The sequence below is a fragment of the Macaca thibetana genome, chromosome 17, assembly GCF_024542745.1.
Source record: "Macaca thibetana thibetana isolate TM-01 chromosome 17, ASM2454274v1, whole genome shotgun sequence".
In the NCBI taxonomy this organism is placed as follows: domain Eukaryota; kingdom Metazoa; phylum Chordata; class Mammalia; order Primates; family Cercopithecidae; genus Macaca; species Macaca thibetana.
The window spans coordinates 90721491-90736762 of NC_065594.1; the positions used below are offsets into that span (position 1 = coordinate 90721491).

The window sequence follows — 15272 nt, forward strand, 5'->3', positions numbered from 1 at the left end:
GCCTTCCATTTCTCTAGGCTTTGCTGTGTGGAAAACACATGCATTACTAGGGCCAGGGTTGAGGGCCCGCCTCAAGTAAGATGAGAAAGTGAGTGCTCTCAGGAGAGCCTGCCTGTTGCATTTGGGCAGTGAGGTAACCTGATTTGACCTCAGTATGGGGCAGGTGTGAATAGCACAGGCAGAGGCTCCTCCTTCCCAGATGTCCAGTACAGAAGACATTAATGTTTTGCTGCAAATTAAATGATTGCAGATATGAAAAGAAGTTATCCCAGAAGAGAGCTACAAAAGAATTCTAACCGCTTTAATGTCATTAGGAGAGTTTTTCAAATACCACTTTAATGGCAGCTCATGTCTGTCTGATGGTTGCCTTATTATAAATATGTACCGTGAACTTCCGTGTACAGACCTACTATTGAATTCTTAGCGTGTTCCCGGTATTTTTCAGTTCTTAACTCATTTAATCCTTTGAACGACCCCATGAGGCAGGTTTTTAAAGATAAGAAAGCTAGGACACCAAGAGGGTGAGGAATGTGCCCAAGGTCACACAACTGGTAACTGGGGACTCAGATTTGGAGACAGATTGTCTTCATTTGAGGTATGTATGTGAAAGGTTGATTCTGAGAGTCTCTGATTCTGAGAGTTTCACCACTTTCAGTTGGCAGCGCTTTTCCCAGGCCTGGCAGCTTCTCTCCCCACCCTCTGCTGCCCTAAGGCAGCCCCAGTGAGACCCCCCCAGCCAGTTAGGTTCCTCTCCCAGCGCCAGACCCAGCAGCAGCTGGAGCCCAGGCTCCCTTCTCCTGTTGGGGGCAGGGCCCCTGCCTCACTTTGGGAGAAGAAAGCCTGTAGTAGGGAGAGAGAAGATAGTGAGTGCTCTCTCAGGATAGCATTTGAAATGCAGTTTTCCTTCAAACTGTTATTCTAAGTGTCGGAGAATTCCCTGTACTACATGATTTACTGTAGACCCTGTTACAGTATGATTTAAAGAGCCTTTGGATTAGTCTGGGAATGTGGAACAGTGGCTTGTAAAAAATTGCTTCTATGGGAAAAATGAATTCTTGGAATCTAATAGTATCTTTTAAACAAGTTTTTAAAACTCATAAGTTGGGAATTTGCTTCTAGTTTATGATAGAAAGGAGGTTAAATTCTGATGAAAATAGAACCTCATAAGTTCTCTTAACGTAACATCCTTCTTGTACCAAGTTTTATTCTTATTTATTTTGATGGTGACTCAGTGGTCTTCTAATACTTTCCCTAAAGAAATACTAAAATACCCAGTAACTCTCCAGCTCTTTGTTTAGATGCCAGCGCATGGGCTGGCGAACAGTGGAGATAGCAGGATTTGCCCTGTTCCCATCTCAGATGTACAGCTCTTGAAATAGTGAGGGTGCCTGGATCACTGTACCTCAGGGTCTCCCCCATGCCTGGGACTACCACACTAAGTGTGTTGTATGTAAGACTGTTGCTGGGGCAGCCCCGACCGTTTCACCATTCCTCCTTGAGTGTTCTAGGCACTTTTTTCCCACCCCGATTCCCCAGCTTCCCCTGATCAATATACTTCGTGCTGCTTTAGTTCCGCTTTAGTGACGTTCAGGGCCACCTAATGACCTCTCACAACCCGGTTATCATAGTGAAAATGTCTCAAAGCATCCTGGCTCTGCTTCATGCCACCATGTGATACTTGGGACGCTTTTTCCTTGTGGAGTTTCACATAAGTTTTTGATGGTTCTGCCATGTTCTCTGGCTATCTGGGAGATTACAGAATGCCACACCTGTGGAGGACTGTAAGGAAAACCTACCCTTTTTGTAGCTAAAGTTGAACCATTGTGGTGCTGGTTCATGGGTGCAATTAGTTTAGAGGGCAAGGTGGTGGTGAATTCTTTCTCCAATCCTTTACTCAGATAGTTCTAATATGTTGGACATTTTCTGTAAGGTGATAGTGAAAACAGTCCATCAGGAGAAAAATTTTCTTCTCTAGAGACTCAAATTCTTAGCGTGTTTGTTCTTTGAACTGTTTTTTAATAAATCGGTTAACTGCAATGTTTATAATTTTCAGTTTCTATTCTGGTGACAGTTTTTTAAAAAATGTGATTTTGAATGAAGTTGTTTGAGGGGATATGGGTGCCACTAGCATGAAGGCCAGGCTCAGAAGAGGATTCGGGCTAAGGCGCCGAGTTCCGTTTGGGGTTACTGATCATTTCAGTTGGAGATGTCACATGGGAGGGTGGAAGCGGAGACTGGGAGCCACAGACTTCCCACCGGGCCTGCTGCATGTGTGGGAAGAGGTGTGGCCCAGGTAAGGGTTAGGTTTGGATTGACAGCTCTCCTGGTCACCTGCCTCGTGTTGCTTGCCCACGTCTGTCTCGGAGTCCTCATCTATAAAGCAGGGGTGCTGGTGTCACCCACCCAGAGTCTCGCGGAGGTAAAGTGGCCTGGTACTTACGGAACCATCCGCAAATGCTCAGGGCCTTGCTTGGCGTCTGGAGCTGAGTTCTCCTGCAGCCTCTGTTCCACCAGGGCCCTCCCTGTGCACCATTTGTAACTTCAGTTGTGAAAATGTAACTTCCCACCGGCTTTGGAGGGCCCTGAGTGAGCTGGCTGTTTTCAGGCACATTAGTGAGGGACTTTTTTCCTCGACCCTCCCACTTCTGCAGCTTTGTCTTCGCTTGCTTTCACTTTCTGCCCTTAGATTGGGGACATTTTATGACTGTCTTTAACTGGGGGATATTTTTTCTATGGACGGTGGGGTCATGGTGCTTTCTTTTCAGTGCTGCTTTTCTCTCGGCCGTGTTGTTCGGGGATGTCTGACAGGCAGTTGGCTAGCCATGGAATCAGGTTGGAAGTAGAGAATGATTTCATGAACTTCATGAATGGTGTAATGAATTGGTATGATATTCATTGTCTGGATCTTATTTTTTAATGTCGATATTTTAATTATTTTTTTTTTCACAAAATAGTGGGAGGCAACTTATTTTTAACCACCAACCAGTTAAGCCACCATTGCCTATATTTGGAACAGTTGAAAACAACCAAATGTGTCTTTAGTCTTATTCTTATCCTACACTAATCAGTTACTTGATTAGTAGGCTGTAGCTACGGAGCAGGCTGTAGCTACGGAGCAGGCTGTAGCTACGGAGCAGGCTGTGGCTACGGAGTAGGCTGTAGCTACGGAGCAGGCTGTAGCTACGGAGCAGGCTGTAGCTACGGAGCAGGCAGTAGCTACGGCATAAACCAAAGAAGGCGGGAAGGTTTCACTTAGAAGGTGATGGAGAAATAGACCAAACGTGCGGGAAAGAAACATTTTGGATGATTAAGGAAGCTTTATAAATGGCATGTAGGGAGGCACAGTGATTGGAACTGTGAGCACTTTGATGTTTTTAGCCACCATGCCTCCTTTCATAGAGGGTTACCTGTGGCACGTTCTCCCGGCCCACACTCAGGTTCTGTCCTGAGCCCGCTCTGCTTCTCAGTTGATGCAGTACGGTCTCCACCATCCCTGGTCTTTCAGTGTCACGACCAGTTGTTGGCTCCTGTCTCTGAAGTCAGCCTTTCCGGATCAGATCTTTCTTGATTGTTCAGCTTGTCTTTTCGTGTTTGTGCTGACCTCTGTGGAGACCTTTAGTCAGCGTGCTTCAGGAATTCTCCAGGTCTCCTCCTTCCTTGTCTTCCCTGCCCACTGGCTGTCTTCGCATCACCCACCTGTTGATTCTTTTTGGCAACCTTTGGCATATCTTTAACTCTTCCTTTCCCCCCACCTTGAATCACTTGCTGAGCTGCCTGTTCTGTGCCGGACCCGTCCTGAATGCCCTAGTTCAGGTCTGTTGGGTTTTCATGGTGTCTGTGCACTAACTTAACTGGGTCCTGACTTCTGGTTGGTTCCTGTTCTGTCCAGCTTCTCCACTAGCACTGGTTCTCCTGAAATGATTCATCCCAGAAACTGGGGGTGACACCGCTTTATTCATTTATTTCTACACAGCACTGTTTCACCAGCTGGTCTTCAAGACATTTGGACAAGACCTGTTAAAATTGTGGCAATTTTTACTTCTTGAAAACAGCTAATTTAGATTGGTTCCAAAGTTGTAATAATCTACAGATGTCCCTCTACAGATTGGGCCTCCCTTTTTGACCTCTGTCTCCAGGCCTTGGCTCATGAGCCTTTCTTGTTGCTCCCTGCTGGGCTGAAAACTGGGATTTTTCCCCCACCCAGCTCTCCTTACTATATTCCCTTTGTTTGGATTCACTTCTGCTCATCTTCTTACTAAAATCCTACTTAATCCTTCAGTCCCAGTGAACTACCAGTTCTTAGTACAGCCTTCCCTTTGTCTCTTGCATTTTGTTTGAATGTATGTCTTGATTTTATTTTAGTGGTAAATGCCTTTCAATGTATTACAGACATTAGTAGATTGAGTTCCCATTTGTTGACTTGTATATGATGGGACTTCAGTGTATCAAAGAAAATATCCAATGTGTTTATAAGTATTTAATGTAATTGTTATAATAGTTAAATATTATGTGATGATTTTGATCAAAAGTTAATTATAAAGCCTAAGATAATAGGGAGGAGGTGGAGCAAGATAGCCAAATAGAAACCTCCACTGATTGTCCTCCCCACAGGAACACCAAATTGAACAATTGTCCACATGAAGAAATTCCTTCTTAAGAACCAGAATCAGGTGAGTGATCACAGTGCCTGGTTCTAACTTCATATCACTGAAGGAGACACTGAAGAGAGTAGGAAAGACAGTCGTAAATTGCTGATGCTGCCACTCTCTCAACTTCAGCAACAGCTGTGTGGCACAGAGAGAAAACCTGGGCACTTTGGGGAGGGAGGGCTCAGTGGTTGTGGGACTTTGTATTGGAACTCAGTGCTGCCCTGTCACAGTGGAAAGCAACATTGGGCACAGAGGTAGCATTTAGACCAGTTCTAGCCAGAAGGCTAGTCACTGGTCCCAGCAGTTGGAACTTGAGTTCTGACAAGCCTCACCACCATGGGCTAAAATGCCCTGGGGTTCTAAGTAGACTTGAAAGACAGTCTAGGCCACAAGGACTACAGTTCCTGGCTAAGACACGGTGTTGTGCTGGGACTCTGAGCCAGTGGCCTTGTGGGGCATGTGACCTAGTGAGACCTCAGCCGGGGCAGCCAAGGAAGGCTTTGCACCGCCCTCCCGCAACCACAGGCAGTGCAGCCTGCAGCTCCAGGACTCCTTCCTTCTGCTTGAGAATGAGGGAAGAGTAAAGACGACTTTGTCTTGCAGCTTGGATACCAGCTCAGCCACCTTAGGATCGGGCATCAGGCAGAGCCCTGAGGCTCCCGGATGACGTTTATAGACATATCTTGGACCAAAAGGGAACCCACTGCTTTGAAGGGAAGTACCCGGTTCCTGTCAGGATCCGTCATCTGCTGACTAAAGAGCCCTTGGGCCCTAAGTAATCAGCAGTGGTACCCAGACAGCACTCGCCGTGGGTCTTGCATGAGACTCAAAGACGAACTGGCTTCAAATGTAACCAGCACATTCCCAGCTGTGGTGGTTACAGGGAGGGACTCCTTCTGCTCGAGAAGAGGAGACTTTGTCTTGCAGCATCAGCATGGGGAACTGCCAGCCACAGTGAGGGAGAACATCTAGTGGGCTCTTGGGAGTCCCCAGTTTCAGGCCTTGGCTCTTAGACATGATTTTGGAACCTGCCCTCGGCTAGAGGGGAGCCCACTGCTGTGAAAGGAGAGACTCAGGCCTGGCAGCATTCATCACAAACTGACTGAAGAGTCCTTGGGCCTTGAATGAACGTTAGCAATAAACAGGCAGTACTTGCTGCAGGCCTAGGGTGGTGGTGGACACAGGGAGAGGTTCCTGCTTATGGAAAAGGGGAGTGAAGAGTGGGAAGGACTTTTTCTTGTGACTTGGGTGCCCCAAGAAATGTTCAACTGCGATAGAATAGTGCAGCAGCTAGATTCCTAAGGTTTCAGCTTCCAGGCTCTGGCTCCCAGATGGCATCTCTAGACCTGCCCAGAACCAAGGGGAACTCACTGCCCTGAAGGAAAGGACACATGCCCGTCTGGCTTTGCCACCTACCGATTGTAGTGTCCCAGGGTCTTGAGCAAACATAGGCAGTAGCTAGGAAGTGGTTACCATGGGCCTTGGGTGCAGTGCAGTGCTTTGCTGGCTTTGGGTGTGAACCAGTGCAGTCCCAGTGGTGGTGACTACAGGGGTATTTGTGTCACCCTCCTCTAGCTCCAGCTACTCATCTCACACACACACACCCCTCTCTCTGTCTCTCTCTCTCTCTCTCTCTCTCTCTCTCTGTTTGGGAGAAAGTAAGGGAAGAGAACAAAGAGTCTCTGCCTGGTAATTGAAAATTCTTCTGGATTTTATTCAGGAACACCACGGTGGTTCCTGTGTGAATCAGCAAGAGTCTCAGCATGACTGGGCGTGGGGTGCCCCAGTTTAATGCAGATATAGCTGCAGTGAGACCAGAAACTTAAATCACAACACCCAAGTCCCTCTGAATACCTAGAAAGCCTTCCCAAGAAGGATGGGTACAAACAAGCCTACGCTGTGAAGACTACAACAGACACCTAACTCTTCAACGCCCGATGCCCAGACACTGACGAACATCCACAAGCATGAAGTCCATCCAGGAAAATAGGAACTCGCCAGATAAAGCCACCAGTAAGCAATTCTGGAGAGACAGATATGTGACCTTTCAGACAGATCATTTAAAAATAGCTATTTTGAGGAAACAATGAAATTCAAGATGACAGAGAAATCAGTCATCCTATCAGATAAATTTAAAGAGATTGAAATGTGAAAGAATCAAGCAGAAATTCTGGAATTGAAAAATGTAGTTGACATACCGAAAAATGCATCAAAGTCTCTTAGTAGAATTGATCAAGCAGAGGAAAGAATTAGTGAGCTTAAAGACAGGCCTAAAAATACACAGAGGAGACTAAATTAAAAACAATGAAATATGCCTAAAAGATACAGAAAATAGCCCCAAAAGGGCAAATCCAAGAGTTACTGGCCTTATGGAGGAGGTAAAGACAGACGTAGGGGTAGAAAGTTTATTCAAAGGGACAATGAATAACTCCCCAAACCGAGAGAAAGGTATCAATATGCAAGTACAAGAAGGTTATATTAATAAAACACGGAGTAGATTTAACCCATAGAAGACTACCTTATGGGATTTAATAAGCAAACTCCATAGGTCAAGGATGAAGAAAGGATCCTAAAAGCAGAGAGAGAAAAACAAATACCATACAAAGATGCTCCAGTACATCTGGCAGCAGACTTCGCAGTGGAAAGCTTCCAGGCCAGGAGACGTGGGCCTGACAGATTTAAATTGCTAAAAGCAAAAACCTATTACCCTAGGATAGTATATCCAGCAAAAATATTCTTCAAACGTGAAGGAGAAATAAAAACTTACCCAAACAAAAGTTGAAGGATTTCATTAACACCAACCTTGTTGTACAAGAAATTCTAAAGGGAGTTCTTCAGTCTGAATGAAAGGATGTCAGTGAGCAATAAGAAATCACCTGAAGGTATAAAACTCACTGGTAATAGTACTGAGAAGAACGCAGAATAGTGTAACACTGTGTGTAAACTACTCATATCTTGAGTAGAAAGGTTAAAAGATGAACTGATAAAAACTACAACTTTTCAAGACATAGTACGGTAAGATATAAGTAGAAAAAAAAAGTTAAGCACGAGGACAAAGTTAAAGTGTAGAGTTTCTATTAATGTTCTCTTTACTTGTTTGTCTTATTGTTTATGCAATCAATGTTGTCATTTAAAAATAATGGGTTTTCTTATTTGCAAGTCCATGGTGACCTCAAATTAAGAAACATACAATAGATCCATAAAAAATAAAAAGCAAGAGATTAAAACAAAAACCAGAGAGAATCACCTTTACTAAAAGGAAGACAGGAAGGAAAAAAGGAAGAGAAGATTACAAAACAAGAAAACAAATGACAAAATGGCAAGAGTGTGTCCATAGTTTTGAATAATAACATTGAACTTAAATGAACTAAACTCTGCAGTCAAAAGCCATAGAGTGGCTAAATGGATTTAAAAAAAAAAAAAAAAAAAAAAAGAAGACCCAATGATCTGTTGCCTACAAGAAACACACTTCACCTCTATAGAGACACCTATAGACTGGAAAGAAAGGAATGGAAAAAGGTATTCCATGCAAATGGGAACCAAAAAGTGCTGGGGTAGCTATACTTATATCAAACAAAATAGATTTCAGGACAAAAGCTAGAGACAAAGAAGTCATTATATAATGATAAAGGGGTCAGTTCAGCAAGAGGATATAGCAGTTGTAAATATGCTTCCAACATTGGAGCACCCAGATAATATAAAGCAAATATTATAACTAAAGAGAAAGATAAACCCCAATACAATAATAGCTAGAGATGTCAACGCGCCACTTGTTACAAGAGATGTCAACTTGCAGCACTGGACGGATCTTTGATACAGAAAAGCAACAAAGACATTTGACTTTATCTGCGCTTTAGAACAAATCAATCTAATAGATACTTACAGAACATTTCCTCGAGTGGCTTCAAAATACACATTCTTTTCCTTAGCACATGGATCATTCTTAAGGATCATATATATTAAGCACAAAACAAGTCTTAAAAAATTTTTAGGCCGGGCGCGGTGGCTCAAGCCTGTAATCCCAGCACTTTGGGAGGCCGAGGCGGGTGGATCACGAGGTCAGGAGATCGAGACTATCCTGGCTAACATGGTGAAACCCCGTCTCTACTAAGAGTACAAAAAAAACTAGCCGGGCGCGGTGGCGGGCGCCTGTAGTCACAGCTACTTGGGAGGCTGAGGCGGGAGAATGGCGTGAACCCAGGGGGTGGAGCTTGCAGTGAGCTGAGATTGCGCCACTGCACTCCAGCCTGGGAGACACAGTGAGACTCCGTCTCAAAAAAAAAAAAAAAAAAAAAAAAAAAATTTTAAATGAAATTCATCTCTTAAAAATCAAAAAATATAATTTCATCAAGAGTCTTCTGACCATAATGGAATAAAACTAGAAATCAATAATGAGGAATTTTGGAAACTGTACAGACACGTGGAAATTAAACAGTATGCTCCTGAATGACCAGTGGGTCAATGAAGAAATTAAGAAAATTTAAAAATTTCTTGAAACAAATGATCATGGAAACACAACATATCAAAACCTATGGGATACAGCAAGCAAAAGCTGTACTAAGAGGAAGTTTATAGCTATAAGCACCTACATCAAAGTAGAAAAACTTCACATAAACAACCTTAATGATGCATCTTTACAAGAAAAGCAAGAGAAAACCAAACCCAAAATTAGTAGAAGGAAAATAATAAAAATTAGAATGGAAATAAATGAAACTGAAATATTACAAAAGATCGATGAAACCAAAAGTGGATTTTTTGAAAACATTAAATTGACAAACCTTTAGCCAGACTAAGAAAAAAGAGAAGACCCAAATAATGTTTTCTTTTTCATTTCTGATTTTAAAATTGGCACTGCAGAAATTCAGACTTGTTAGAGGCTATCGCGAACAACTGTATGCCAATAAATTGGAAAACTTAGAAGCTTTGGTAGTCAACAAGAGAGGGGCCTGCCCGAGGCCATGTGGCTCCAGGGGCCGTGTGTCTGTGTGTGTGTCTGTGTCTGTCTCTACCTGAGTGGGAACAGGAGGCTACTTGTGAAGTCACATCTCTGAAGGCCGTCTGTTGATCACAGACAGGCTGCTGGGTTCACTGCAGCCGGAGATGTCTGTGGAGGTTCCCCTAGCACATTGCTCTGTCTTCATGTGCATCTTGGTTTCCATCCGAAATCACTTGTTAATGAACTGAGAACTTTTCCTCTGTCTAGCTAGCAATATCACTAGGAGTAAATTTGCTAAGGGGGAAACTGCTTAGCATTTGATTTCTCAAATGTTTTTCCTGAGACCCAGTCATCTTTACTCTGGGTAAAGAAAAAAAAACCCTTGGGTACCCCCTTTTACCTTGTGCTGTTGCTGTTACTGTGAAGATGTAGATAGTATGTGTGACTCTAGCTGTCATCAGATCATTCATGGACACAGTGCAACATCATACCTGTTAGATCATGGCTTGGGTTCTGCCAGGAGGCCTGGTGGGAGCAGCTGGCATTATGCGTGCTGCCTCTTGTGACCCATGTGCACCATCCTGCTGCCCAAGGCCTTGATGTAGCCCCCACAGGGTGCCCTGCCTGCACATTATCACACTCTGAAGAGCGGCCTATGGAGCACAAGAGAGAGCTGAGGGGAACATCCTCTCCTTTAATTCTGAACTCATATTCTGTAGTGGTGATTTCTGCGAGTGGTTGGTTGTCGTGTGAACTCAGGTATCTGGGCAGCGTTATGTGTGGAGTATGTTGGCACGTTATGCTCGAGTCCTAGGGCTCAGCTGACCTTTATAAGCTTTATCGGCTACTGAATTAATGAACAAGGGCTTTATCAGCTATGAAACTTCGGTGACAGAAAATTCTTGGAGAATTGGTCTGGGACTGAAAGAGGTAATAAAAATCTAGAGCTTAGGCTCAGTGCAGTGACTGAAATAGGAAAAACCACTCGTACAGTGAATTGTTTGTTTATAAGCTATGCTTATAAATACGACTTAATTTTTGTTAATTGATGAAATATCAGAAATGAAAATTTATCTAGATATTCATTTCTGAATGGATCATGGGCTGTGGCACTGGCCGGGTAGGAGATGAAATCTTAGCATAGCCCAGGGTCCAGCACTGAGCAGTATTTCTGCAATCATAAGAATAACCCATTTTAGGTAGTACATATCCAATAATTTTCCTGTGCCACATCTCTGGCAGTGTTTTTTTGTGCATGCAACTTTGGCATTCCATCATTACCAGTTCTCTTCAGTCCTCCCAGTGGGGTATTCAGGGTTCTGTCATTCTAGAAGCCAGCCTGTTCCCGATGTTTCGCTGTGTCTCTGCATGTGAACGTCACCCGCTCCGATGTCAGAATATTCTCAAAACCTGTGTCTTAAGAACCTGGATTAAGGGGCGTGTCCTTCCTCCTCTGTAGGCTGGCAGCAGTATGTTTGTAGCTTGTATCACTGAGACTACATAATTGTCTTCAGTTTACTTTTGTACAAAATGATAGCACTCACTTTAAGGTAGAGACTGTTACCCTGTTTTTAGTCTGTTCCCAGTGCCTTGTAATGGTGCTGCATACATACAGTAGTTGAAATTAATTTGAGTCAGTGACTATCCTGCAAATGGACAGAACTGTGGCTAATCCCCGTAGGCTATGGAAACCCCGCTTAGCTGTTCACAGTTGGAAAGGGGTCTGCAGCAGTGCAGATGCTAGCTTACTTTGCCCTCTGTTGTGTTTTAATAAACTAAACAGTAAAGCACCGTAATAACTGCCTGCATGATACATTCAGGATTTGAAATGAATTAGACATTCATTCCATCGTGGATGAATTAGACATTCATTCCATCGTGGATGAATTAGACAAGTGTTGTTAAGAGCTTGCATTGGGAAACGTGCTGTATCTGCTAGACAAACTCCAGTAGCCTCTAGCCAGATGGGGCTGTGAAACTCTGGAAATGAGACTAACGCAACTGAAACACTGAATTTTTAATTTTTAAAAAAGTTTTAATTAACCTTACTTGAAATAGCCAGAGGTGGCTAGTGGCTGTTGGATTTGAGGGTAAAGAAGCATGGCAGAGAAGGCAGGTGGGACAGCCTCGCGTCTGCGCGGAGGTCTGTCTGTCACTGCCACCAGCAGGAAGACTTCTACATCCTACTCCTCAGCCTCCTTATGCTGTGGGCGAGGTCCCTGCTGTTGCAGACCCCGCTAAATTCTGAATCCCTGAAGGTACCTGTTGTGCTTCTGTGAGCTCCCTCCAGTACTCTGGGTGGGGACATGTCTTGCTCGGAGAGAGATCAAGGGAGAGCTAAGAGAGGGAAAGAGATGGAAAGTTAAATATTGAAGGAAGGTGTTGGCCTTTTTTTACACAGCACAGGGAAGAGACTAGTATGTGGAGGGAGCGCTTACATTTGGTAGATGTTCTTACACAGATAAGCCACCTGAACCTGTGTGGGATATTTTTATTACCTACATTTTACATTTCTATTGTCTGTATTATTTACAGTAACTACTTTTGACATCTACATATTGCTATGTTTTTAGAAGCAGAGGTTTATTCTCACCTCTTTCCTGAAGCCCATGTTTTATAAAACTGACATGTTATCTAGTCTAGAAGGGAAGGCCCGGCCAGGCTTGGTGGCACATGCTTGTAATCCCAGCTACTCGGGAGCTGAGGCAGGAGAATCGCTTGAACCCAGAAGGCGGAGGTTGCAGTGAACTGAGATGGCGCCATTACACTCCAGCCTGGGCAGCAAGAGAGAAACTCCATCTCAAAAAAAAAAAAAAAAAAAAAAAAAGAGACAACCTGCTGTGCTGGGAATGCTTGAGAGTCTGAGGAGAGAAAATGGTGGGTGGTGGGATTTGGAACCTCTGTCACAGCATTACTTCCTGTGCTTTTCTGTCTCCACAGCTATTATTGTAGGACGTACTGATAAGAGCTCAGTAAATTTTCTTAAATTGATGAGAACAGAACAGTCTTTTTGAGCACTGGTTAACAGTTATTAAGGAATGAATAAAAAATTGTTGAAAAACAGGGAGAAGACCAAGTCAGCATGAATTTTGAGTGCTCTGTGTTTTGAACATGAGATTTTTCCTAATACTTGTGACTCGCTGATTCTCCTGACTCTGACTTTCTCCAGCCACTACTTAGCAGCCGCAGAGCGGAAAGCAGTGCGCATGAAGGCGGAGACACCCAGAGACTGGAGGAGAGGTGGAACCAGCTGGGCCTGAGGTGCTGCCTGCAGGGTTGAAAGGCCAGCAGACAGTTGGGAGCCAGAGCGTGCTGTGGTCTGAATGTGTTTCCCCAGATCATCTGTTATTACAGATGATCACCAATTGGATGGTATTAAAAGGTGGGCCTTGGAGGTGGTTAGGTCATGAGGATGGAGCCCTCGTGAATAGGATCAGCACACTTGTAACAGCTGTGAGGGAGCTGTTTTGCCCCTTCCCCCCGTGAGGATGCAATAAGGGACCACCTGCGGGTGCCTTGGTCTTAGGCTTTCAGCCTCCAGAGCTGCGGGCAGTGCATTTCTGTTGTGGGTAAATGACCCAGTCCACCGTGTTCTTTTCCCAGCTGGGGTGGACTGAGGCTGTGTGCTCATCAGAGGGACCGCAGAGCAGAAGCAGTGTCCCTATGAGTTGTAGGCCAGGACCCTAGTCCCGGGCTCCGTCCACCTTTGTGTTGGATGCTGACGTCTTTCCCTTTTTTTTTTTTTTTTTTTGGCATTCCTCAGTCATTTTGGTCAAGTACCTGCTCTGGGAGCTTCCTGAGGAGCGAGTGCATGCCAGGCAGTTAATCCATGTGAGCGCTCACGGTTGACTCAGACGGAGACAGTTAGAGGAAGCGATTTCCGCCCCCGTTTCAAGGGGTGCTTCAGTGTTTCTGGGCTCTGGTGCTGAGGAGGCCCATGCTTTTCCGCATTCTTGGTGTGAACAGGTGTTTCTCACTCAGAGCTCTTTGCATCCTTGTTTCTGGGCTTCTGAATGACTCTGCTGTTGTCTGGGGCCTCGGTTTTCTTTTGACCTCGTGCCAATGCTTGTGGACACCTTCGATCTTGTCCCTTGCACCCTTTCTGTTTAGTCGTGTGATGATTTCTTTGATTGACTTATGCTTATATATTTGGTTTTCTGTATCAGCAACTTTTATTCCGATGTGGAATGACTATAATACTTCCTTTTTCCCCTTTGCTCCTTTATTCCCCCGCTTTTTAGGCAAATGTATTTGTCGTCCTTTCATGCCTTTTTATAATTAAGGTTGGTACACTGAAAACGCTTTGGAAGTGCTGTCCGAGAGTTGGGACTGGCTGACTCGTGTTTTCTGGAGGAATCTCTGGTGTTCATGTTTTTGGTCACTTTTTCTGTGGCTCCCATTCCCTGGGTAGGAGGATGTAATCCTTCTGGTAATATTGTGGGTATCTGGGGAGCAAAGACAGCCTGGGGTGCAGGGAAGGTGGTAGGAGTTCACGTGGGTCTCCTGTTTTCAGCACACGTGCCCCTGCTCCGGGTTGTTGCTGGTGTCCTCCAGAAACTCTGAGGCCCAGAGAGGTGAGCGCGTACCCCGTTAGGCACACGCCCCACTGAGGCGGCACCACCGGGGGCCCTGATGCCCAAAGCTTGTGCTGACCCCTCATGCAGCTTCCAGTGCTGGTTCTGGTCGTCTCTTCCTCATTCTTTTTGTTCTTGTGAGTTTATGCTTCTTGGAAAAGCCTATTAGCTGTCAGGATGCTGTGGATCTGGGGAGGAGAGGCACCTGATAGGTGGGCTCGCTTTCCAGTCTCTAACCTGAAGGGAAAGGCGGTTTTTGTATTTTTTTGTTAGTCTTGATTCTACTGCTTTGGTAGAAAACCTCACAGACTGAATAACTACATTCAATAATTCTCCTTTATGCAAAGCTGAAGGCTGTGTGACATCTGTTTTTCTTGCTGCCCAACGAGCTTGGGCCTGAGGGTTGGTCGAGATGCCGTGCACGGTCCTGGCAGTCTGAACACTGCCGGAGAGGACCTGGCAGCAGAGCTGCTTTCTCGGCGCTGCTTCTCTCTGGTGTGTGCTGGGATCGGGGCCTCTTGTTTTCACAGACAGGTGCAAAGGAAGGTTTTCCTTCCTCAGAGTATTATGTGTGTGTCGGTTCGCGGCTGTCCCGTCTGTAAAACTGATGACTTTCCCGTCTGTAAAACTGATGACTTTCCCTCTGTGTTGCGTTTCTCCAGGTTGCCCGAAGCTCAGCAGAGAGTCGGAGGCTGCTTTTTAAACCTGATGCCGCAGATGAAAACCCTGTACCTCACGTATTGTGCCAATCACCCTTCTGCAGTGAACGTCCTCACGGAACACAGGTTCGCTCGCCGGGCACCTGGGCAGCGGGGAGGGCGGATGGCTCTGTCCTTCAAATAGTGCATGAAATAGGATGATGCCAATAGTCCCTTGGTTATTAAAGGATATGAATTTTAATTACCCCTCAAAATTAGTGCTTGAGAAGTACTGGTGAGAAGTCTTTGAAATGATGGTATTTCTGTAAAAAGACAATCTTTTTTGATGTCTTCCCTACAGCCTGAAGCCCTTTGGTTAATAGGTTGAAGGGGTCGGTAAGCGTTCTGGGGTGTAGCCACAAGCTTAGTCAAGGGTCCTGGAATCATGTTTCTCTCCGTTCTTAAAACTGGAAGT

At 44.9% G+C, this 15272-nt stretch overlaps 1 protein-coding gene across 15 annotated transcripts in view; it reads left to right on the plus strand.

Annotated features, from left to right (window-relative positions):
* The window catches only part of ARHGEF7 (Rho guanine nucleotide exchange factor 7), a 182422-nt gene that overhangs the window by 129804 nt on the left and 37346 nt on the right, over positions 1-15272 (plus strand). For all 15 annotated transcript variants that reach the window (XR_007720821.1, XR_007720822.1, XM_050766591.1 and 12 more), the window contains one exon: positions 14822-14944. Coding sequence is in view for 13 of the 15 variants with exons in the window: in XM_050766591.1 (XP_050622548.1) it covers positions 14822-14944 (123 nt within the window). In the remaining 2 variants the exon portion in view is untranslated. The remainder of the gene's footprint in view (positions 1-14821; positions 14945-15272) is intronic.